At 41.5% G+C, this 26,139-nt stretch overlaps 1 protein-coding gene across 2 annotated transcripts in view; it reads right to left on the bottom strand.

Annotated features, from left to right (window-relative positions):
• Positions 1-1,879: 1,879 nt before the first annotated feature.
• GOLIM4 (golgi integral membrane protein 4) overlaps positions 1,880-26,139 on the bottom strand; it is a gene marked incomplete at its 5' end in the record, with an annotated part of 75,358 nt that continues 51,098 nt past the window's right edge. Inside the window, 11 exons of one of the 2 annotated variants that reach the window (XM_079704210.1) lie at positions 1,880-2,228; positions 2,568-2,648; positions 9,830-9,898; positions 10,224-10,391; positions 13,299-13,408; positions 15,248-15,327; positions 15,798-16,039; positions 17,896-18,228; positions 20,452-20,610; positions 24,026-24,109; positions 24,941-25,023. In XM_079704210.1, coding sequence (XP_079560336.1) covers positions 2,079-2,228; positions 2,568-2,648; positions 9,830-9,898; positions 10,224-10,391; positions 13,299-13,408; positions 15,248-15,327; positions 15,798-16,039; positions 17,896-18,228; positions 20,452-20,610; positions 24,026-24,109; positions 24,941-25,023 — 1,559 coding nt within the window. In that variant the 3' untranslated portion in view covers positions 1,880-2,078. The remainder of the gene's footprint in view (positions 2,229-2,567; positions 2,649-9,829; positions 9,899-10,223; positions 10,392-13,298; positions 13,409-15,247; positions 15,328-15,797; positions 16,040-17,895; positions 18,229-20,451; positions 20,611-24,025; positions 24,110-24,940; positions 25,024-26,139) is intronic. The other variant, XM_079704211.1, reaches the window with a different exon arrangement.

Below are 26,139 nucleotides of genomic sequence, written 5' to 3'. Positions count from 1 at the left end.
ATATATCACTGGTACCAAATCCTTTGACATACGGGTTGCACCAAAAGTCATAGATTAATTGGCAAGGTAAATACACGTGACATTTTATTTCTCCTCATCTCATTAATGTAGATCAGTTCTGGGTGATTAGTTCTCTTCCACACATTAGGTTAAACAGCCCTATAACTTGGTGCCATACAGAGTAGAATGGTTTGTGATTGTTCTGTTTGCTTTCCCTGGGAGGATTCAATAGTTTTTTTGTTTATTTTGTGTGTTTGCACATGACACTCTCTTACATTTCTCTTTTTTCTTCCTCCAGAACTAGCTCAAATAAAATAAAAATTCTTAGCTCTTCCTTTAGAAAAGGGGGGGAAAAAAAACTCATGTGCCAATCCAAGTCGAGAAAGATTGGGAAAGGCATTTTATAATTCATTAATATACACTGGTTCCCCTTAAAATTTTTCCTTTTATGAAAAAGAACTGAATAATGTTACAGGATCAGAAATGAATAAAAAATCACATACTTTCAAAGATTTATCACTTGCTTTTTATAGCTTTATTGACTATTACCAAGTTTCAAATAATTAAATACTGCAATTGGGACATTAAAAATACAAACTAATTTACCAAAATAATTGTATTCTGAATATTATGTACAATATTATACATTTTACATTACATAAAGGGTTTTTATACATAAAGGTAAGATTTGATTCATGATTATCAAAAACCCAAAATACATTTGAACAAAACATTCCTATGCATACATACATAATCACTCAACTGGGATAATCAAAACCATACATGAGTGTGGTTATTAAAAAGTAAAATTACATTCATATGATAATGGTAGAAACTGAAATCTGTTTTTATTGATTTGAAAGTACTATTATAAAACCACACACATAAGAATGATATAACCTAATTCTATTTAGTTAAAAATCTTTATACTGGAGACTGCAATATGTCTCTATCCCATGGGAAATTTTTGATTTTTAATATTTTTATTTTAAGGGACTTGTATAATTCATAATCATTAAAAGTCTATCCATGGGCATAAAGCAGACCCATTCTCAGCACAGAGAAAAGTCATGAGGGTCAACCATACCACCATGTGTATTTCACCATATAGTTTTTGAAAAATACCCTATTCAGTTGTACAATTTGATATGTCTTCATATTCATGCTTGTCATCAGTGATTACGTACAGAGGCACAGAGCTCACGGGGGAAATATATATTACTGTAGAGAATTAGATACTAAAACAAAGCTATCACTGGGTGACTACAGAAAAAAAAGGGGTGCTCACGTGGAAAACGCCACCCATACACACTAAATTAGTTATTAAACAAGGTGTCAGTCCTTCAAAAAGGTTAATACGCTGATGTGTCATACCTTGTTTGAATCCTGAAATATCTAAGTCCAGAATACTGTCAAGTGAGTTTTAGTTCTATCTCGCATTTAAATTTAACTCCTCTCAAGAGGAAGAGCTGTGATTTTAAGTAAAGCCAAACATTTTTTCTAACTGATCTGAAAAGCCTGAAAAAAATGTCTTTATAACAAAAACGTCTTTCTAACTGTATGTCACTCTGTCCATGAATCTTATCCTAGAGATACACAGACTGGTGAAAATTCTATCAGAACTATGCATAAGAACCTCGGAAAGGCAGCAATTAGTAAACTGGCCATTCTCCTTAATGTCTGTACAGCATTTTTCAGTATTCTCTATCCTGCATTTCATCAAAGGCAAACAACAGAATGCTTGGAACGTAGGGGACAGAGAAGGAACAAGTTGAAACATATACAAAATCCATGTCTTCTCCAACATCACATAATCTATGAAAAATGAGATTCAGAGCCTAAGGTCTGCTTTATTGTTTTCATTCTCGTTCATGTTTTGCTTGAATATAAAAAGAAGCTCTAGCCTAGGTTAACAAAATATATTCATATAAATGTATGAGCATTTCTAATACAAAAGTTAAAAAGTCTAAATTCTTAATTTTTGTAGTTAAATATCCTAGAGTTCAGTAGGCAGATTTATTTTTGAGCAGCTTGAAAAGAATCCGTTGGCTGAGCTCTGTCTGTGAAATCGGACACAGCTACATTTCAGCTCTTTGCCGAGATTTCTCAGCAGCAGCAGCTCCGTCCTCCTCCTCCTCTTCTTCTTCCTCGTAGTGCTCCTCTCGGCCTTTGGGGTGGTTGTCATCTCGAACTTCTTGCTCTTCTCCATCATTGTTTTTCTCATCGGCCTTGAAGTTAAAAAGAAAAAAAAGGAAAACTAAGAGAGAGGGCACAGAGTTAGTGGTATAAAAAATTCCCTCTAAAAATACACCCCAAAAAACCAGTATGAAGTTATTCATTTTTGGAGAAAGAAAACAAGTGAAGAAAAATGTTCCAACAGGCGAGAGTGCTACAGTCTTTTCTAATCTTCAGGTTGTCACAAATTTTCCTAGTTCTAGTTTGGCCTGTTAAACTCTGCGGCACTTTAGATGTACCCACTGGTATCTTTCCAACTATACATACGTATCTCCCATACTTGCGCGCACAGGCACACAAGCACAATAGAAATAGGTAGATCCTATGCGTACATTTTCATCATTTTCACCATAGGTCTCTTCAGCATTATGCTCCAATTCCCTTTTTTTCTCCTCAGTCAAATCTTCCTGAACCTAAAACAAACCAGAGACATCAGGTGACACCTTGATCATTTCAACACTTGCAACAACGTGTTTTGATTTCCCAAAAGTTCATTCAAAGCAGCAGAGACAAAAACTAAAAATAAATGTGAAAAGAAAGTCAGAGATTTGACTGGTCTAGTCGCCATGAAGAAATGTATAATACACCTACTACAAAAAAAATCAACGTGATTCAGAATCTAGGACCTTTGTGTTTTGAGTTTCTGATTTGTTTAACACTCCAAGTATATACACCTGAAGAAATTCACCTTATAAAATTGAATGGGAGAACTGTTGGAAGTCTGAAGGCTCTGACAGAATGTAAGTTCTTGTGAAGACAGGAACCATCTGTCTTACTCAACTAACTGCCTTCAATGCCTAGATGCATACTTGGCACACTGCAATTGCTTAATAAATACTGTTGAATGAAATGAGTCAATGAATGAATCAATGAATCAATGCAAAAAATAGCTGCTCTGTAAAGGCACAGATATCAGGCACCACTACCTATATATAATGTAGTAGAAAACTGAGGAAAACCTGTGTATATACGTTTCTATAATTAAGAATAAACTTCTCTGGCTAAAATATCTAGAACACAGAATACAATCATTTCAATTTCTTCATAAAATAGTTATTAAGCTACCTCAAATCCCTACATCTCTTTAGTGTTCTAACACATTTCTGTTTTAAGTAGTTTTCTTCATGTATGCTACTACTGTTATGTGTCATTGATTCCGATTGTTTTTTATCAAAATGCAAATCAAAGAAAGCATCCAAATAGTTTTGCTAAATAATCTCTATTTAATGATCACATTCCACACAAATAGAGGGTAAAATATTTTCTAACTTAACGATTCTGAAAACTATACATATGCCAAAAGGTTTAAGTCATTTGAATACATTTCAAAAAATCGCTGACTACCAATTAAGCATAATGCAGTGTCCTGGTACCAGAAGGAACCCTGATCTCTCTGAGGAGAGCGGCATAAAAGTAAGTCTTCTTGAATAACACACAAAATTACCTAATTTTGGGGGGGTGGGGTGTATGTGTGATAAATATCCCAGATATGGGCAAGGGGAGGAAAGTATGCAGGTGTTATAATTAAGGAATGACTAATTAAGGGCTGCCTCAAGGTGTCCAGTCCAGGTTCAGCAGGATGAACTGCAACCCACCAGCCTCACTTTGGAGGGACCCTGGCCTATTAGGAGCTTACAAAGATGACCCTTCAAAGATGCCCTAACAGAGCCCAGCCTTCATGAACCTCTTCTAAGCAGTCAATTGTTGGCTGGACTCTCAGCCCCTGCACCACACTGGCACCAAATAAATACATGTGGGGACAGGTATAGAGTATACTTTGTATTCATGTGTCCTGGTAGAGCGAGCTATAAACAAGACACCTCTGTCTTACCTGCAGTTTCTATCAGTGGCCAATGACATCTCTTCTGCCCTTAGTCATGGAATCTCATCACAGCATTTCGCAGGACATTGTAACGAAAACAGCGAAGCACTTATTTCAGACTATATTAAGGTCTCACTAATTGAAAATTGCTGAAGTGTCCCCAGTCAATTTCCATGAACAGACATGTCTTCTACAGCCTTAATAATGAAAATATACTAGTGAACACTAAACATGCTTTAGTTGGGGTTGGGAGGGAACTGCCTTGAAACCGTGGTATGGTGAAAAGGACCAGTGTTGGCAAACTTTTGCTGCAAAGGGCCAGAGAGTAAATATCCAGACTTTCTTGGCCATAAGGTCCCTAGCAACTACCCAACTCTAGTGCAGCAGCAGCCTTAGACAACATGTACACAAAAAGGCATGGCTTGTGTTCCAATAAGGCTTCACTTATAAAATAGGCCCAGGCCTGTAGTCTGCCAACCCCCTAACGCAGACCATGGAGTCAGACAGACCTGCGTTAAAACCTTTGCTCCTTAACTCTCCAGGTTGTATGAACAATAAGGTCACTTGTTTTTACTGTGAAGATTTTCAAGCACACACAAAGAAAATAATTCAATAAACTCCTTACAGCCATCACCAAGGTTCAAAGGTTACCTCAGTGTTGCCACACTTGCATCACCTATCACTTTTCTTTATTTTCTGATGAATTATTCTTAAAATTCTAGATATCATGTAATTTCACCCCTACTCATCTTAGAATGTATTTCTAAACACACTGGACTTTTCTTACATAAGCAAAATGCCATTATCACGTCTGATAAATAATTCCATGGTATCATCTAATGTCTAGTCCTTACTTACATTTTCCTGATTGTCTTAAATATGTCTATTTATAGTTGGTTTGTTCCAATCATGATCCAAACAAAGGCCACATCTAACACCAGTTCCACTCCCCTCTTTTTCCCTTAATGCTATCTTGAATTGTTGTCCAGTAAAATGACCCACATTCTGGATTTATTTGCTTCTTTAAGGTATCACTTAACTCATTTTTTTAGCCTCCACATTTCTTATAAAAGGAAGTTAGCTTAAAGGCTTGAATGAATTCAGATTCAATTTGCAAAACAAGGACTTTTCAGAGGTGATGCTGTAGATTTCGTATTTTCATCACATCAGGAGGCATACAATGCTTGTCCCACTTTTAGTGAAGCTAAGGTTGGCCAGTGTGCTCAGATAGCTACAGCCTGATCCCTCCATGGTAAAATCCCCTGACCTCCATCCATCTGGTGATATCATCCATTGATGACTGCTCTTAAATCAACTGTTTTAATTAGGGTTACAAAACTGGTGACTTTCTAATTCCATCATTCCTTCTGTACTGACTAACTTCTATAAAGAAAAACTTGCCCATATCAGCTATTTAGTTACTGTGCTTAGTATATTTAATCATGGTAGCTTTTAGAAGCAGACCTGGGTAGGGTCTAATCATGGTTCTAACAATAACAAGCTGTGTGACCTCTGAAAACTTACCTAACCTCTCTGAAGCTCAAATGTCTTATCTGTCAAAGGGTTAGATTAAAAGCAGTGATTTTTAATTTTCTCTCTGTGTGTGTGTGTGTGTGTGTGTGTGTATGTGTGGGATGGGTAGGGTGAGTCATGGACCCTTTTAACACTTTGGTTAGGAAGTCTTTAGTAAATGGGCATAGGTATACATAATTTTGCATGGAAGTTTCAGGAGGTTCAGACTTCCCAAAGTCTAGCTACAGACCTGACCTGTCATAGGCCTGCTTCTCTAAACAGTGTGCCCCTGAAACATCAGCATCAGCTGGGGGGCTTGTGAAAAACTCCAACTCCTACACCCCACACAGATAGGATCAAAATCTCCAAGGGTAAGGTCTGATGCAGGAATCTGTATTTTTTACACACTTTCCAAGGTGATTCTTAGCCACAGCAAAGCCTGAGAGCCATTCGCTTGAGTGACAATGAATGTCTCTGGCTAGAGAGATAAACACCTGTTTATGAGCTCTGTCTTCTCTTCCCTTGGGATCTACTGTAGGAAATGTAGGTTGTTGACCAGTTGTCAATATAATCTGAGGTGGGAACCACTGATTTAAATTACTTTTTAATTTAGGGATTGCACAAATGAAAATTTTGTAGATTTTCAAATTTATGAATGTACCTTTTCTATTCTAGTAATATATTTCATGTTTGGGGCAAAAGTAATTCAAATCCATCTTAAAGGCACTGCTGAAATGGGACAAAGTGATATGGGGTTTCTCATTTTAAAATATGCTTACACTAAAAACCAGAAGCCAAATGTGACTCTTTTACAATGTAGACACGCCAGTTATGTCTTCCACACTTGACCCTCTTTACTATCCTGCTAAAGCCGACGCAAACATTTTGTTAAATATCTCCCTACACTGCTCCTCATTACTCATTACTGAAATCTAATGTTTTAGGCATTTTAGAAATGGTCCCTATGTGGCATGGGTTAATAAATAGTGAAAACTAAACAAGATAAAACAGATCTTCTGAATCTGAAATGGGCTTTGGCTAGCTACCCAGTCCCCATACGTATTCACGCCTTTCTCTGATGCATCAAAGATGTTACGGGATGAGCCAGGAACCAGAAGGCTGCACCTTAAGTAGTCAAGAATCCTGGAATCCAAAGAAGTAGATGGGATGTGACAATGGAAGGGCCTTCCAACAATGTCCACTATGGTGGTGAACACCCCTGCTTGCCGGCGAATGTTTAATAGGAGAGTTTCTGCTATCTGGACAGCTTCTTGACGTGGTGATTCATAGGCTGACATACCACTAAAGGGAGCCAGGTAACCCTGTACCTGCTCTTATGTGAGTGTTCAGATCAATCTGTTTTCAGTTAGATGGGAGAAACTGAGCACTCGGGTTTTTCAAAGTGGTCATTTAGTCTCCATATATTTTTAAACATTTAAATAATTTTAAAGCACACACAGTACTTTTCAGCAATGTCACAGTTTGTCTCGTTTGCTCATAAGGATATAAAAAATCTGTAAAGTAAGCAACATGAGGATGGGCTCACCATATGAATGTCTTTCATTCTTAAGGATCCCCAACAGTAAACAATGAATGCGTGTGAATAGCCGTCCGCCTTTATGTCTCAGAAGGATAACACTGTTGCACTCAGATAAGAGAAGGCGGGGAGAATGCACACTTGTTTTGGGTCCTCTACTCAGAGTTCAATCAGTCTGATGGGCTGTACCTCTGAACAGGTATAACCCTGGCAAGATGCAACACCTCCCTAGGAGCAAATGTGACAGAAGTCAGGCTGACTGTGGGCTGGAAGGGAGGGGACCCGATGGCAGCAATGGGCCTTACATTCCCAGGGGTCAGCTGGGGCAGTGGAAGGCTCTGAGGCTTAAGGAAGATAAGAATGATGGAAATCACACAGCGTTTTACAGTTTTCAGTGCTCACACACACAGCACTTGTAAACAACACGCTATGTGTTCTCACATATTGCATCCCTCTTTGTTTTTCTTCTTTTGCTGCAGTCTGCTGAGAACTTCATCTCTGTTACTAGTCCTTGCCTGGTATATGGAAGTGCTTCTCCCTCCTCAAGGGAAGAGCTGAGAACAATGGAAAGAGGTGGGAAAATCCAATAACTAATCACCACAGGAACTACCAGAAAAATATAACACAGCCTGAGCAAGGGGCGCTTAGGGGGCAGAGGGGAAAGGTACCCGGGGAAGAAGAGAGGCACGCTGGGCTTCCGCTGAGAGCTCACGTGGCAATCACCCTAAATGAGAGGGCGTGGCGACCTGGAGCCTCTGTGCGAGGGTTAGGTAGTGGGGATGGGGTGCCACAGCTAGGAGCTCTGGGCAGGAAACTAGGGGTCAGGTGCAGGGAGGGGGAAGGGCTCCAGTCAGTCAGCACCCCTGAGGGAGGAGGGACAGTGGCCTGGGGAGCAGCTGCCCGGCGTCGGGCACCAGGCTCTGCCTCGTCACCATCCTCCTTCCCTCCCGCCTCTCTGCCTTTGATTTCTTTCTATCTTTGATCCCTCTTGGATCCCAGGATTTCTCTCTCCACCTTAACTGATAGAATATAGAAGTTAAAAAAAAATAATCAGGGCTTCCCTGGTGGCGCAATGGTTGAGGGTCCGCCTGCCGATGCAGGAGACACGGGTTCGTGCCCCTGTCTGGGAGGGTCCCGCATGCCACGGAGTGGCTGGGCCTGTGGGCCGTGGCCGCTGGGCCTGTGGGCCGTGGCCGCTGGGCCTGCGCGTCCGGAGCCTGTGCTCCGCGACGGGAGAGGCCACAACAGTGAGAGGCCCGCGTACCGCAAAAAAAAATAATAATAATAATCAGTAAATACTGATTAACATTTTATGTGTACCCTTCTGAATTTTTAAAAAGGAGCCAAGGTGAATCTCTTCTCTTTTAATCTCCCAAAGATTCCTGGCTTCTGACATAATGAAACAAAGTAATATTAGTCTAGACATCCTGTTACAAGAGAGGTCCAGATGAATATCTTTCTCTTGCCAAACGTCTTAATATTCAAGGCTGCTAGGTTCTCTAACGCTCTCCTCTGATAACACAGCTCAGGGGCTTCATTAGGATGAACAGCAGGATGAGAAAAAGGAGAGAGAATAAGAAGATCAAGCCAGGTAGACTGCATGTGACTAGAGGTGTATGTTGCCAATGACTGCAAAGAATGATGTTCTTTTCTGTTTTCCCGGTATAAACACACATTTCAGCATCAGCTCTGAAAAGCTGATAAATGCAATCTAAACGAGGCGGCAGACCTCATCAAGGGAACCATGCCCGTGAGCGTAGCAGCTCATGCCTTCTGAGCAGGCTCTCAGGGGTTGGGGGGGTTTGTTCAGGCTGCCATTTGTCCGTCCTCTCCTGCCATTCCCCTTAGGGTCAGAGCCACACATCTGCAAGAGGCCTGGCTGAGGGGTGCCTCTGAACCAGGGCTTTAATCTGCTGGTCCATTTGCTGATCCAGAGAGACTGAACATGGGGCCTTGGCCTCATCCATATCATATTCCCGAGAACTGAGCTTCAGCGGTCCATACAGTACCCCGCCGTGACTAACCAGCTACAACCAACAGCATTCATCAGTCAGTTACATGATTGTGGCACCAAGGTAGATGCTCTGTAAACCTAATTAACAATGATATGCCAAAGGTTTACAATAAGAAGCAAACTAAAGTGAAATGTTAAGAAATTCCACCCAAGTGCATTTTACTCAACAGAGCTCCTTACATATTTTTCCTTTTCTTCTTTGTTAAACTTGATTAAGATACTCAATTCTTAGAAAGGCAGAGGCTATAAAATTTTTTAAGTGTCTGGAGGGTGTTAAGTGTATTCTGATAGACACCACGGGGTGCCCCTGTGACACAGGCACTGTGGCCATGTCTACAGGGAAAGTCTCTGGGGTTAGTCCAGACCCTCAGTGTGCAGAGCTTTGCTCTTGTTTCTTGTGAGGGAAAGAGACAGGAGAAAGTATTCTTACAAAGATCACATAAACATAAGTCCGCCATTTCTGGAAGGCCAAGTGTCTTCTCAATTCCAAATTTCTAGGGAACACCAGAGAGGAGGATTTTATCACCCCATTTTTGTTATCTTCCAACCAAATGTCTCCACGGCCTTGGTCCGTTTCCCCTCGAAACCACCCTTCCTTACCCAGCCTACGGCTCTCTGAACCTTTCCACAGAAGCCCTCGTGGCCGAGGTCTATTCCAGGTGAGCGTGAGGCCCCAACCAGTCTGGCCTCCTGCCCTCCCCCTTCCTACCTCCTCTTCCCCCTCTTCCTGGTACTGGTCATCCACATTGTCCTCCTGCTGGTCTGGATTTCCTGCCATCTGTTGAAACAAAAGGGGAGGCAGTGTTCAGGTTACCGAACACTGGAGATGGGCTGTCCAGTCCTCTGGGACAAAGAACAGGCCATGAACAGTACACTTTCAATGCATCAGCGGCCAGGAAATGATGACTAACCATTCTCAACACAAAACCCAGGATGCTCATCACCCACTCTCTCTGAGGGTGGGCATTTCACATGATGACCCCCAAAAAAGCCCAAAGAGGTGAACCTCCTGTCCATGAGGTTATGGCTACCCTTTGGTGTAAAACCAGGCATTTGTTAAAATACCCAAGTTAAAACCACCCTCCGTCATGGCATCCGCTTACCACCAAATGCTCCTCCACTTCTGCGTTCCCTTGCTTTTGGTGACTTTGTTTCTGCTCTTCATTTTCATCTGGCAAGTTTTCTTCCCTCACTTGCCCGGCTTCCTCAAATTCATCCTCCCCTTGATTATTAGGGTCGTCTGCTGGGTTTATATCCTCTACAGCTGCCCTCTGTAAAATGTGAATGAAAAGCAACCACCACTTCAAATTCCAGGATCAAGTTTAATGTCATTTGAAAGGCCAGACACTGGCAGAAAATGAAATTGTCCTTCACCAGATTGTTCAGATCTATCCTTGCCAAGACTCACAAGTATTCATCCCACTGTCTAAAGATAAAGCCTCTGCTTTATTTGTCAGAGACTGATGCATCAGAATTAAGTTCAAATAGCATTTCTTTCCTGCAAGTGATTCCAAAATAGTTCTCAAAACTCTAATATCACAAGTAATATGAACATAACTAGATTACAAGACAAACAGTTAATGAAAGCCAAAGGACCAAGTAGGAGAAATAATTAGAATGAGAGATTTAGACAGGCAAATAGTAACTTCTTTCACTGGTATGTTGATTTTTTGACAGATGAGTTATCCTTTGCAAAACCAGCTGTTACATGTAAGTGAGTAAAAAGCAGCTGAGGAGAGAGGAAGCCCACACCAGAAAGGACCCAAGAAGAGGGCCCACGAGGAGACAAGAGGAGGCTAATTCACAAGTGGATGATCACGTTCTAGTGTGGATCACATTTCTTTATAATGAACACTACCGTGAAGCTGAGAGAGGCTGCACTGGCAAGAGACAGGAGAAAAGGGACTGGGCTAACCCAGCCTCCGGCAATATATTTTGAAAAATCCCTCCCCCTCCCCGCCCCACCTCTCAAGTAGTAGTTCTGTTATTGTGTTCAGTGAATGCCCTTCACGTTATCAACTTTAGAATTATCTGGATGTCCCACTTATGCTCCCAAAGCACCTTTCAAAATAATACGTGCCCAGGCTTCCGTGATGGTGCAGTGGTTGAGAGTCCGCCTGCCGATGCAGGGGACACGGGTTCGTGCCCTGGTCCGGGAAGATCCCACATGCCACGGAGCGGCTGGGCCCATGAGCCATGGCCGCTGAGCCTGCGCGTCCGGAGCCTGTGCTCCGCAATGGGAGAGGCCACAACAGTGAGAGGCCCGCGTACCGCAAAAAAAAAAAAAAAAAAAAAAAAATACATGCCCTCATAAAGATTCAGATTTTAGAGCCTGAGCCGGGCAGAAATGGCGATGCTTGTAAGAGCTTCCCTGATCACACCAGGGTCATCAATAAGGCACTTCACTGAAGCAGCAAATGCTTCCCAGAGACGGTGAAGCCTCAGAGTGAGATTTAATCTCCAGACCACAAAATTCTACTTCAATTCACCTCAGAGCCTTGACCATGTACAAGAGCTCGCTGCAGTCTCAGCTGAGGTATTATCTGCACATCCCTGGCTATGTACATTGTTCAAAAGCAAAATGACACTTTTCTTGGGAATATAGAATGACAAATCATAATCTTCACATTAAACTCCAATTACTCCACAATCTTGTTATATGGATCACTTTTTGTACGTTATCAATAAACCGTGTGGAAATATAGGAAAAATGTAACACATTTTCTTCAGAAAAAAAGTACAAGATGTCTTTTGCAAAAGTACGTGAAAATGTACACATTAGTTCTAACTCTAACCAAGTAGTAAAAAAAGGTTTAATAGGCACGGTTGTTACATTCAAAAAATACTTAGATGATCAATTAAATCTCAGTAAAGCTGGACAAAAATGTTTTTACTTTAAAAATAAATGGATAAAGTATGAGACAAAGAGAGGGACAAGCAGGCTAATAATTTCTAATTAAGAGAAGGCATGGTAGAAAGGGCAGCGTTTCCCAGTGTGTTATCTAGAGCAAGTCAACTGATGAAAGGAGAGTAAAGGATTATGCAGTCAGGTAAGAAATCGAAACACACAGCGTTTCCCAAAGTCAGTGACTGGAATACCCACCCTTCCTCCGTCCCCTCCATCGCTCTCAGGACGCTCTCAGGTGTTTGCACACTCGCTTTCTTGCTCTCTCATGGACACTCTCTTGCTCTTTCACATCCTCTGGCTCTCTCACACTCTCCTGCTATCTATAGCTCTTGCTCTTTCCTGAAAATATTTCAGGGCTAGGGTTCCCTGGAGCATACTCTGAGAAATGCCAGTTCAGGGGCTGGTGGGTAAATGTGTTCTGCCACCTCTCAGTGTAAGTTATGTGCAAAAGCTGTTTCCATCAGGGCAGCTTCAAGCATCTATCAGGAAGACCTTCTCAATGTTTATCAAGGAAGAATATGGACAGGGCCCATAGGATAGCACAGACTGAATTTTATTAACATGGTGGTGGATTTCCTAGCAAAAGATGACAGGAGAGCTAGGATTTTACGCTGTGAAAATCACCTACACAGAACTGAATTGGGAGTCTTGGTCCTTTCTGAGTAAACAAAAAGAACATTTCTGGTTACTATCTCTCTACCTGCTAATATTCTAATTTTTCTATAGCATCATGGTGTCTGGGAAATTTTTTTCTTTCATTTCTCAAGCCTCACATTCTTATCTGTGTATTTATTAAAATAGTCACTGGGCTGTTGGGAGATTACAGAGAGTCACATGACACACATTCACACCCTAGCAGACTGCTCAACATGCTCCATAGTGGTTAATCTCCTTTCTCTGGTTCTCTCTCCAACTCCCAGACTTGCTTTTTTTTTTTTTTTTTTTCTTTTTCATCTTTCAGAACTACTACATATTTCAATGCCTCTTTTTTGCTTTTCTATTTTAATTTGACTAATCTAAAAGTCCCCAGAGGGAAACTCCTTGGATGTTTTCCCAGAGCAACCTTTAACCCATTCTCATCACACACACACCCCATGGTTTCCAGTTAACAACATTGCTCATATCATATAGTTGTGTAAGCCACCTTCCTTCTGTGCTGATGAAATAACAGACATATCTGGAGCCACAGTCACAGTGTCAGGTAAACCTTCACGTTTCCTTTCTGCCTTGTGAGTTCCCAAGTGTCACAACCGGAAGAGAGGACACTTACATCTGCCTCGGATTCTGGGTCAGCTTCGTGGGGCCCTTGTTCTTGAAGCTCATGTCCATTTTCTGGGTCTTCTTCTGCCTCGTCTTGGTGCTGGTTGTCTCTCTCATAGGCTAGCAAATCAAAGGGACTGATATCAGCCCAAACAAACCAGACAGGATTCTCCCTTTCAAAGCAAAGCAAAGTCACCAGCGGGCTTTCCTGCAGACCACTTCACCCACTCTCTCCTCCTGCTAGGTTAGCTCAACATAAGGTATATGTTTTAGCTTTTCTGGAAAAGTTATGCCCTTTCCCCAGGCCTTGTGTCTACAGAGATAGTGTGGAAAGGCCTTGTGTCTACAGAGACAGTGTGGGTAAGTGACACCAGTCTAACTCTCCAAAAACAAATGTTTACAACAAAAGTGGCAATTTTCCCCCATTATGCCAAAAACAACGATCAAAACTTTCTTGATAAAATAAAGCCCAGTCAATTTGGACATCGCTAAAATTATCAACTAATTTTTGGTAATGTCAGAGAAAATGGCAAGGCACTGAAAGAAGAAACTGATGCTATTTCAGGAAAGGAAGGAAATAACAACCTCATTTGTGGAGCTAAAAAAACAAATTCAGCCAGTCGTCCTGTGTTCTCTGAGGTGGCGGTAATGATGATGCCACAAGCATTGCATGTTTATACTCACACACACATTTACTTGCTACGTTTTGAAAAAAATTATTTCAATTAAGAGAATTTATTGATAAGAGCACACAAAGAGAGGAACAAATAACTTCTTTCGGTAAGATGCAAGAGGAAAGTTTAAGTATAGGGAGAGTATTCAGCCTGCAGAAAATAAAGACGCAGGTGACTTTCCAACAGGTTTCAAGTGCACCAAGGGATCCATTAAATAAAAGAGAGAACAAATGGTTCTCTAGTCTTACTGATAATGGAACAAAAAAGCTTAAAGTGCTGCATGGGGGGACATAAGGAAAACAATTTCTTGACTATAAGGGCTATAAAATATCAGAACAGGCTGTAGAGGGAGTTTGGGTAATCACTTTCCTTTAGATTCTTTAGGAAAGGATACAGAGCTAAGTGTTAGTGTTGCCAGGGAAACGGTTACTGTCTAGTCCTATTATCACAGTAAGCGGTATTTGATAAATGACACATAGATGCGCCCTGCAAATGAAAGCTACTATTGACTTAATTTGAAAAACTTTCAAGGCAATAATCTAAATACCTCCAAGGTAAGAAGAAAATGTAGAAGTTTCCCAAAGTATAATAGTCCTATGACAATGTGTTAGAAATAAGTATTTAGCATACAAAAAGCTTAAACTACCATTTCCTCTCTAAAATGTCAGAGAACAAACAGATTATCTTGCGTGATTTAGGCTACCAATGTGAACTGTTTGGGAGGATTAAGAAAAGCATACCAACAATAACAAAAGACAGATGGTAGTACGTACAGGTATCCTCCACTTTTTGAAAGTTCGTTCTACATCACTTCACTTTTACGAAAGACCTACATTAGTACCTGTTTTGGGTAACGGAAAGAATTCGGAAGAGGATTTCCAATTTTATGGGAAAAGGTGAAAAGCAAAAATAGCGACTAGTGTTGGTTCTGCAGCGAGAGAGTCTCTGCTCTGCACCCAGAGCAGAGCAGTGAGAGTGGCATCGTCCATCCAGCTCCTTCCCCAGGACCTACACTCAGCGGCTCAGCATCAGCCCCCAGAGCTCTGAACTGTGCCTGTGAGCATCTGTGCTCTACCTCGATTTGCTCTGTGTATCCCTTAGCAGGATGTGTCCTATGGTAATTGCTTCTTTGCTTTACACCATTTCAGTTTACAAAAGGTTTCACAGGAACGCTCTGCTTTCAGAGAGCGGGAGAAACATGTATGCAGATACACATTTAAGTCTGAGTTGATATATATTACCAAGCAGTTTTATTACAACATCCATCATCTAAGAAGCTCACCACCTCCTTCCTCTTCCTGGATGCCCTGGTCCTCTGCTCCCTGAACAATATCATTATCTACAGCATCATAACGAGCTTGCTGCCTGCAAGAGAGACAAACAATCATCACCTCAGGGACACAAATTAAGTAGCACAGTTTGACATAAGCCATTTATCTTTAAAGAGAGCTATCAATGAATTTTTCGACACTTTTTGAAAAGCCATAAAAATATTTCTTAAACTTATCCAATTAGGTTTAATAAAGATTCCAGATATACTTTCAAAACATGCCTTATAAAAGATAAAATACCTTTCAAATGAGAAAATAAAATGAAGTTAGCACAAAACCTGATAGGTTATTTTGAGACATACACTGTCATTTTTAAGCAGGGGAAAAAAAATGTTGATTATTCTGAAAATTCAATGTTTGGAATGTAGTTTTCAGGTAGTGGTTCTGCCTCAGCTACATGAGCAACAGGAGCCCCTCAAGTTCACGGGTAACAAATACAGGAAGCCGTCTCTATCCTGCTTGTGAACGCCAGAGGCGGGCTGCCTAGGCCCATCAGGAGGCTACCGTGTCTGCTCCGGGCGCTGCGGCCGGCCCTCGGCGAGCCCAGCCTGCCTCTGCTGGGCCGTCTCCCTGGCAAGGAGCTGCGGCTGGTGCTGGTGCAGCAAGGGCCCCTGCAGCCTCTGCTGGGGTGGGGCCTCGTGGCGCTCCTTCAGCCGCTGGACCTCCTCCACCCGCCGCGCTGCCAGCCTCTGCTGCTCCTCATATGGCAACTGGAATTTGGCGACCGGCTTGCCCGAAGGATACACCTGCGGAACAGAGAGTCGCTTCAGAGCAAGAGCTCTTGGGTCCCCTGGGTCCTCCCTTCGTCCCTTTCGCACGACACGTGTAGAAGGCGGGGCTGGTTTGTGAACACCTGTCAGGTCAACTGTCATAATGGTCCAAAGCCACCCGCGGCTGGACTCCACTCCTGTCTCCCAACCTCTGAATCACCCTTGGCTTCTTTCAGCAACTGGTCTTCTCCACTTGTTGGCATTAAGGCAGATTTTTAATGTGCTCCCTCTCAAATGGAGGAGGATGCAACAGAAGAAATGTTTCAACCCTAAATAAATTTATGCTCAGAAGGCTCTGGTATATGTGGGCATGTAATAACCTCAGACTAAATGGGGCGATCTGTGAGGTGAGGCTGAGGCCAAGGCTTTTCCATGAAGCACTGAAGACCTAGGAAAGCTAATTAACTCTCGCAACGCATATACTAATCTCCAGCTAAGCGGAGCCAAAACAAGTCAAATTTCAGATTAGGGTGGAAAAGCAGAGAACCGTTTTTCTTCAAAGAAACCAAAAATGGATGAGAAGAGAGAACTTTCTGATTAAAGGAAAACCTGATACAGGAATTCTTAAACTCTGCTTCCATTAAGCTGTCTACCACTCCCTCCTCCACCCCCCACAACTAATACAAGTCCACACAGTTCTCACCAAAGGAAAGAGGGTGCATGGTTGAGGGAAATTAAACCTAGTGGGGAATTACCTTTGAGGAAAGCTATGAAGGACCCAAGACTGGGAGAGAGGCTTCTTCATGCCACCTTTCCAACAATTTAAGAGTGCACCCGCAAGGGCCTTCACACCTGCCCAGCCAAAGCCTCTAGCGGCTTGAAGTCTTGGAAAGTTTGAGGCCAAACAAAGCTTCAGAGCTATAAATAAAAGGTGATCAGCATCCACGTAAGGGCCAGGTAGCCTACCGTCAGGTATCACCTTCGAGGTTGCGTAAGGAAGGTACACCTGGCTGCATTCAGGGTTGCTTTCAGTTCTTTTAAAAGTATCATTTATAACAATAATGGATGTTTTTATGAGTCTTACTTATGTGAGAGGGGAGTGCTCAGTGGTGGAGCCTGAGCAGAGACTGGTTAAACACACTCACTCACCTAGTGGCACGTCCTTAAGTCAGCTTTCTGATGACTTGCTAACCACCCTGAAGGTGAGCGTGCAAAAGCCAACATAGGATTTGACAGTAAGTGAACAGGGAGAAAAGTACCCTTGATCATAGGAAATGAGTCACTTCTCGGCCTCAAGATCCCACAGGGCTCGAGCACAGACTGGAAGGTGCGGGATGAGGTGCCCGTCTACTCTCCTACTCTGTTAAAGGGGTGTGGCTGAGTCTCTCTCACTGCGCACTCTTGACAAAGACAATACATACACACACGCACAGCACCTTCTCTTTTCCCCAACCATCTTTGTGGGATAAGGTAGCTAGGCTACTAACATCACAATAGAACATTTAAATAGGTACATGTAACATTTAGCAAGATCACCCCAATTTTATTTTATAGACTGTTATACATGAGGGCTTTTTCCCTAACACAGCTGACCCTTGAACAGCGTGGGAGGCTGGGGCGCTGACCCTCTGTGCAGTGGAGAATCTTCTTACAACTTTCAGTCGGCCCCCTGTATACAGGGTTCCTCCATAGCCTCCCTCCCTATAGGGGCTCCTCTGGGCAGTTCCCCACATGCAGGTTCTACTAACCACGGATCTTGTCGTGTTTACTACTGAAAAAATCCCGGTATGAGTGGACCCGTGAGGTTCAAACCTGCCCTGCTCAAGGGTCAACTGCACGTAGACACAAAGGCGCACCCCTTATCCCAGGCAACTGACTGGACGACCTCATACCCCAGCGTGAGCCTGCGCTTCCAGAAGCCTGGCTTCCTTTTGCTCACGCCGCTCCGGCCACTCCCGACGCCGCTGCTCCTCCGGCGATGGGTCGTGCTCCTCCGCGAGGTGCTCGGCCTGCCCGACCTGCTCCATCGCCTCCTCCTCCAGGGCCCTCCTGTGCTCCTCCTCCGCCGGCCGCCCCTCGGGCTCCCCGCGGCCCGCTTCTCGCCGGGTCAGTTCTGCGGGCGCCTGGAATCCTGCCTCCTTCTGGGTGGGAGGGTAAGGTTCTGTTTCCTCCGTTCTTCCAGGGACTGCTTCATGGTTCTGCCACACTTGGCTATCTCGGGACACCTAGGCCAAGCACATCACTGGAAATGACACTCTTCTATTTCGAAAGCAGTGATAGAATCTCTTTATTACCATGTCTACGGGGTTACAACATAAGCAAAATCCTGGAGTCTAGAAATATAGAGTCCTGACTGAAAAGTATGGCTGTAGTGGAGTCACTTAACTCTTCTCACTGTGTGATCTCACCTACAAAATAGAGACAACGTAAGCAAAACTTCATCGTGGAAAGAGTACCATAAATAACCTAAAAGTAAAGCCTATAAGTGACCACATCTTAGTAGACCCTACCCTCAAAAGCAATCTAACTCCTGTTCTCCCTTAGAATAAAAAGGGAAAAACCCTCATACTTCAAGTGATCAAATACTTACATAATTTTCTTCAAGGTAAATTTTGTTTTCAATAATTATTTGAAAAGAAAAGGATAAGATCAAATAGAGGATGAGCTAGCTTTGCTTTCTGTTAGCAAATATAAAAAAAAGAATGCCATTACTAATGGACACCCATGTTGGCTATAATAGTGCCCATTAAATCAGGTACAATTAAACATTTTTGACATATTAAAGTGGTATTTCTTTGTAAACCAGAGGAAGTCTTTTGTTGAGTATTTTATATTATTAATAGAAAACTGAAGAAAAAAAAAAGATGTGTCTTTTCACAGAGAACTCCTCTTCTAAAACTGGTTAATTTAAATCAGTTTTCTCTGCAAGTTTCAGAGATTTGTATATGGTCTTCATTACTTAGAAAAGAGGGGCAAAAGAGAGATGGTATAATATCAGTAGGAAAATGTGTCACTGTCCTTCCTCCCACTAACCTTCTTTAGCAGAAAGAATACTTTCTTTGGTCGGGTTGCTGTCCCATAATTGAAATAAATGTGAAAAGCCCTGTTCTTAAATTAGCAGAAACATAACTTAGAAACTGAATTGTATACATAAACAAATAAGCCAAGGAAAAAAGTCCTTTCTCAGACATCTGAGGACGGCTTTTGGAGGTGTACATTTTACCAAGTCCTTGCATACCTGGCAAGTTTGAATTGATACTGCCCTGGCTTTACAGGAAATATTTCTCTGAAGGGCCCTAAGTGCTTTCCAACACCTGTCACTTACCTCCACAACATCCCCGTGAGGAAGGTTAGAGCAGATGACTATTATCTCCACCTCCCAGATGGAAGAACTAAAAAGTCTGAGTCTTTAAAAGATTAATCCAGTAAACTGGTAGTTAAACTTAGAGAATAGAACCAATTTCCACACCAGGGCTCTGGTTGTGTTTTCTTAAGTTAGGAGCAACATAAGACCCAGACAAAGAACAAGCATCCAGGAGGATACAGAATCTGTCTGTGAAGGAATGCTTTGCTCAGACTGAAGATTCTGCTCAGACTGAAGATTCAGCTCAGACTGAAGATTCAAACAAAGTCCACTCACTTCAACTTAATTATTCCCATAAGGTGATAAGAAGGTGAGTTGGGGAAAGTCTTCTCGAACATTCACTGTTTAAAACGACTTTGTTGGGGGAAAGATAATCATACTTGCCATTTTTATTACAGGTGTGATTGCATAAATAACTCTAAGAATTAATCATATGGGCAACACCACTTTTGATGTTTCACTTGGGAGATATTCTTAAGCAACAAGGCTTAATTTTATGAAGAACAGGAATACAAAATATGGATTCTGTGACTGGCACTTATACTCTTGTAGTTTTATGCAGGCTATATAATACAAACTTTGACATATTTTGTATGGACCAAGTGCAGCACCAAGTTCAAATATATTATCAGCTTTAATACTTAAGTGGGCTGATTGTCATATAATATCCTCATGGTCATTTAACCTTCTCACTCTACCCCCAACGCCCCCCCCAAAAAAAACCCCTAAAATATTCAGACATGACAGCTCCTTTCAAACAAATATACCCACACGAAGAAAGACAAAACTAGTTCAGTCTTTTCCAGGAAACAGAACAGCAGTTCCCAAAGTGTGCGTCCCCAGACCAGCCAAATCATCTAGAAATGCAAATCCTCAGGCCTCACCCCAAATTAACTGAACTGTAAACTGTGGGCTGGGGCCCAGTTATTCCTGTTTTAACAGCCCTGCTAGGGACTCTGATATATGCTAAAATGTGAGAACCGGTGTTCTGCAGTTAGAGCTGGCAATATTTAGAGCAGTTCACCTGAGGACAGCTTGACAGGGAAAGCGACCCGACCACAGATAACCAGTTCATGCCTCTTACCTCCCGAGGCTCTCCGGGTAACCTGTCCCTTGTTGCGCTGTCACCTTGTGGAGAATGTGCCACCTGGGTAACATTTTGCTGCTCTGTTTGTTCTGGTTTTCGAAAGCTTGGAATCCTATTCAGAGTATCTTTCAGTTGTTTATATTCTGCAACTTGAGTCTGCATACAAATTGCACAATTGGATGCAAATTGCACAATTTGAGGAGGGAAAAGGATATCATTCATAGACGGTTCACTGGAAGACTAGACAAAAACATTATACCTAAATGCAAGAAAGGAAAAATATGCAGAGTGTTTCCATGCATTAGCTATACTTACTTGGACATGCTCAACCGTTTTTAAGCACATGCAAATTAGAGTTAAAGGGAACAGAGAAAAAGTATCTAAGACAGATGTTAGTTTCCCATGCTACATTAAACTAAGTCAGGATTTTTATATATAAATTTCTAGTCTAAATATCATTATTAAAAGTAAGACAGCTATGCAATCAGTTTTATGACATTAAACTCTATTTTAAAATTGCACAATTATATAAATATAAGTGCAGATTATCTTTTACCAATATGGTCTGAGTAACAGTTTTCAGCAGAAAAGAACCATAGGCTTCAAATAAGTAACTGAATATATATGTAAAATCACTCAGGCCACCCTCTTCTTCTAGTCAATACGTGCTCACACAGGGTCCCTTCCTCTCTAGAACGCTTCCTGTATTGTGCTCTGCAGTTTTGGAAAGCAATAGCATAGGCATGAAATGAGGCTGGATTTTTATTCTTCAATTCTGAATGTCCTTTTCTTCTAGAGCAACAAAGGCACTAATGAAGGCATAGGTCTAGAATATACTCATACACTCATATGTGTGTACCTGTGTGTATATGTGATAGGGTGTGTGTGTGTGTGTGTGTGTGTGTGTGTATGATATTTTTAATACAAGAAGCTAGAAAAACGGAAAAAATCAAACACTTTAAGTAGGAAAACCAAGAGACTATACTTAGCTCATCATATGCACCAACACTGTAACCCTAAAACAGAAATACTGTGTGTGTAAACACACACTTACATGAACACAAAGAACCCAGAAATCTCTTCTGAAAGAAAGGGCCTGCTGGCCAGGGCCGCAGCCCTCAGTGTGTACAGCAGACGGGGAGTCGAGGCTGGTGAGTCGTGCTCCTGCGGCCACAGCTGTGCACCTGTACAGTGCTCTCCCACCCCCTTTCTGCCTTTTTCTAATTCACACAGAGGTGAAGAAGTCTGCTTGCTAAATCTGTCTCAGGGGAGTGCTTCTTTATCATTTGAACAAAGGCATGCCAAACGGCTAACACTGACCCTTAGCCCAGAAATCTACCAAAACATTTGCAAACCAACTTTGGAGGTCAAAGAAAAAAAGATGACATCCACACAATGATACTTTTAATAAGATAAATATTCTAGTCTTTTTTCTTTCTCCTCCTCCTAGATACATAACCTTTGAAGGCAGTAATGCTGTGGTTCTCAAATACTAGCGTGCATTAAGAATCATGTTAAATTATGGAAGGATCATGTTAAAAATGCAGGCTCCTGGACCCCCCACTCCAGAATGATGATTCTGGAGCAAGGTCCAGGTAACTGTGATACAGGGAGTCTCCACAAATTCCAGCTGAAGAGTTAAGTGTGACTTTGATGTCCAGATGACCTAAGCTTCCAGCTTGGTCAATGATTGGCAATGATTTGGGGCCAGCTACAGTACTCCTTTAACCTTACTTTATTTAGATATAAAAAGGATACACTTTTATATAACTCAGTAGGTTGTAAATAGTAAATAAAATTCTGTACATAAAGTTATTATGATGATCCCTGATAAACTGTAAACTCTCAAATTCTACTCTGTTCCTGCTTTCTCCCACCCTTAATTATTACATTTAAAAATCAGGTTGTCGGGCTTCCCTGGTGGCTCAGTGGTTGAGAGTCCGCCTGCCGATGCAGGGGACACGGGTTCGTGCCCAGGTCCGGGAAGATCCCACATGCCGCTGAGTGGCTGGGCCCGTGAGCCATGGCCGCTGAGCCTGCGCGTCCGGGGCCTGTGCTCCACAATGGGAGAGGCCACAACAGTGAGAGGCCCGTATCGCAAAAAAAAAAAAAAAAAAAAAAAAATCACGTTGTCAAGACAGAATCTCATAAGGTGATTTACACGAGAGACGTAGATGCCTGAAATAGCAGTTGTTTTCTGAGCAGATCTGGGGAAAGTTTTAATACGGGGGTAAAAGAGCAGGAGAAACTTGGAGGCCCCACCCAAAAGAACCAAAAAGCTATTGAAAGAAATAGAAAATTATATGTAAGTTAAATTAAAAAACTTTTTCTGTTGCAAAACCTTGTCGGCAGTACTCCCAGGACGCTTACGACAGAATCTGATTTTGGTCATTAAATGAACTATTTTACTTATATTTTTCTGAATTTTCAAATTGTTGCTTAGTCTAATATTTATGGCTATTATAGTACATAGAGTATTCAAATTGGTTTGTCACATTTTTCAGTATGAAAAGCAGCCTCACAGAAAATAATAATACTTGGTAAAAATTTTATAAAGAAGGTTTTGAATGTAATAATATCCTCTAAAGTCAATTTAATTTATACCCATGGAAAAAATTACCACACAGCTACCGTTTTGTAGGAAGATAATCAATGACCACCTTGAAAAAGGGTCCCAGAGACACAGATGCTACAGCCTCTGAGATGAATCAGGGCCCAGCATATGATTCTATTAATAATTTTATAAAGACAAAAGATAATACATGGTCTCCTGGTAAGCACAGATAGTTGGTTTTCCTTTGCCCTTTTCTTTTAATTCTTCCAAGAGAAGAAAAGTGAAGACTGGTGATTAAGAAGACATAGCAACTAAACTAGCCATTCTTATTTCTTTGCTTCGACTAGAAAGCTGTAAAACACTCAATGTGATATTGCTTTAATAAGCTCTCCAACACTTGTATTTGTTCATTTGTTCATTCAGTAAGTGTCTACTGAGGGCCTGCCTTGTGCCGAGGACTGTTCTAGGCTTTGAACAAATGAAGGTTATGACTCTCGTTTTCCTTCTCTATTGACTTGAGAGCTCTTCTTATTTCCTGCAATTTGACCAAACAACACATAAGCCTAGTCCCAAAAGCAGTGTGTGCAGGCTGTAAAGCTGGGAGCAAGGGAGGGAGGAATAAAATGTAGAGCTTGACAATTTATTTAGGTAGCTAGCATCATAAAATCCTACAGATCATATAGCAAGCGTCAATACAGGTCATACGGTGGCAAAAGACCACATATGTGGGCTAATTTCTGTGACTGAAACAAGTATTAGACTACTGCATGCAGGGGCTGGAGGAAGGTAGAAAAAGTAATATGCACCACACTGCCAGTGCAAAAAAAAAAAAAAATCAAAGTTTTATTTAATATTCTCTTGATCGAGTTTTGAAAGCATGCATGATCTTCAGGATCAGGAAAGCTCTGTCCTAAGGAACTCAGTGAAGCCTGGCCTTTAAGAGACTACACGCACAGAGGAATTCAGAAATGTTAAGCAGACTTAAAAAGAACCCAGAGAGGCCGCTACCCTTCTAACCTGTGCAGCAGCTAGTGCACTCTTGTGGTCTTCCAAAGTCACTACAAGTTGTTCATGCTCGGAGAGTAAATTCTTATGCTGTTGCTACACAGAAAAGAATTTTACAGGTTGAGTTTTAACATTCTAGGACAAACTCCTCTTGGGCAGACAGCGGCATGAGCACCCAGATGATGCTTGCTTGCTGGTTTGTTTGCTTTTGCAGTATTTGTTAAGTTCCAAAATCTTTGTAGAGGGAAGACTATGATTAATGTAGTATTCCACAATCTAAAATGCTACCCAAATATCACAATCACTTACAGTGAAATAACACACAAAGAAAAATACCTCTCATTATTAATAAACCTTTGTAAATAAAAAGCTTATTAATCTAACAAACCTGCAACATTACAGCCATACTGGAAATAAGTGAAAAATACTATTAATAATATTTGAATTAACATTTTTATTATTAAAACGTTATAACAATAGTGCAGATTATTTGAAAAATAGATGGGGAAATATATAATCCCACTATCCTTAAATAATTCACAAACGATTTTATATGTTTCCTTTCGGTCTTCTCTACATAATTGTATATAGCTATCATAACAGCCTGTATTCTACTTCATGTACTTATTTTTCACTTAAGATATTAAAGGTATTTCTATATTGCCAAAAAAAAAAAAAGCTTATTAAGATTGAACCACGTAGCAAAAGAATCATTTCAGTACTAATGGAAATGTTGGGATTTCCAGATCATCGTTTAGCTTATGATACAGAAGTGGTAAAAGTATTGGGCCTGGTCCGGTTTATGCAAAGCCCAAAATAACAGTGTGTGCATTGTAAAGCATGTCAAATAGGGAACGACTTTTAAGGTCACTCTACAAAGTAAAGCAGGCAAACACTAAACAGTCAAATGCTGGGGTTTTTTTTTACCTTGACATCTTGCAGCTGTGTGTGCATGTCCTGATGCGCTCTCCTCAGCTGTCTGTTCTCTTCTCTCAAATTGTACACGGATTCTATTTTAGAAAAAGGGAAATCATGCGTAAAGCCCTGGGCCTTTTGGGCTCTTGATTCTATTATTTTCACATCTAAAGCCTCACATAACTTTTTCTAGGATTGTTTTGAACTTTGACAGTACAATATTCCAAATCAACAAAACCTATACCATTTTGGGACGTGGCATAGATTCAGCTGGACAACCCAATACAATCTGGTTCAGTGGTTTATATACATTTAAACAAGCTACACATAGTAGAAGTTAAGGATTTTTAATTATTCCTGTGCTAAAAATGAAATGTTTCTGTTAATAAGCAAACCCTTAGGAATGAAATGTAATGGGTAGGGGTCATCTAAGATTTTGATCTCTTCACAAATTAAAAACAGGGCTATCAAAAAGCAAAACCACATTTCTCATAGCATGAATAATTTCCACAGTCCCCAAAAGGTATTTTAGTTACAAAAACAACTCAAGAAATAAATAAGAGACAGAGAGACACCCCATCTGCTCAAAAATTCTAAATGTATTTTCTTTCTCCCACCATTGAGTTCTTGACTGATCCAAATTCTCCCTCCAATAGCTATAGGACATTTCTTTCCAGGGCTACCATGTGAGACTGTAGCAATCAGAGTGAAGTCTTAAAACCTCCTGAACCACAAGCTCCACTGTTCGGGGAACAACCTCTTGCTAATTTTCCCACATTTTCAGTACCTGGATGTTGTGAACTGGCAGCATTTGGGCCAAATCCAACGCACATTTTTTTCGGCCCCTGCAGTGTTGGCCTACACATAGTGTCTTCCACATGTGAAGAGCTGTCACCATTTAAAAATCAAGAATCTGGGTCTAATAAGAATCTGGCAACATGAGGCCAGTTCTCATGTGACAGCACTCAGCAGAAGTTAAATGGTGGCTGCGTGACCATAATGACTCACTTCCAATGGGAGATACTGTTGAGAGTGAAAGGCGTGCTGTTAAGAATTATGCTGGGACAGCAGCAGGTGTGGACCTGCACTATGTTGGGCAAACCATCCCCGAAGTGGCAGCCACTTGCTGCAGGCAGAACTTTATGTCTCCAGGGTGGCCCTCAGCACAGAAGGAAAGTTCCAGTCACCATCCCGCCTCACACTTTCTGTCC

This window comes from Hyperoodon ampullatus (genome assembly GCF_949752795.1).
Source record: "Hyperoodon ampullatus genome assembly, chromosome: 5".
Classification (NCBI taxonomy): domain Eukaryota; kingdom Metazoa; phylum Chordata; class Mammalia; order Artiodactyla; family Ziphiidae; genus Hyperoodon; species Hyperoodon ampullatus.
This window is presented reverse-complemented; position numbering and strand designations above follow the sequence as displayed.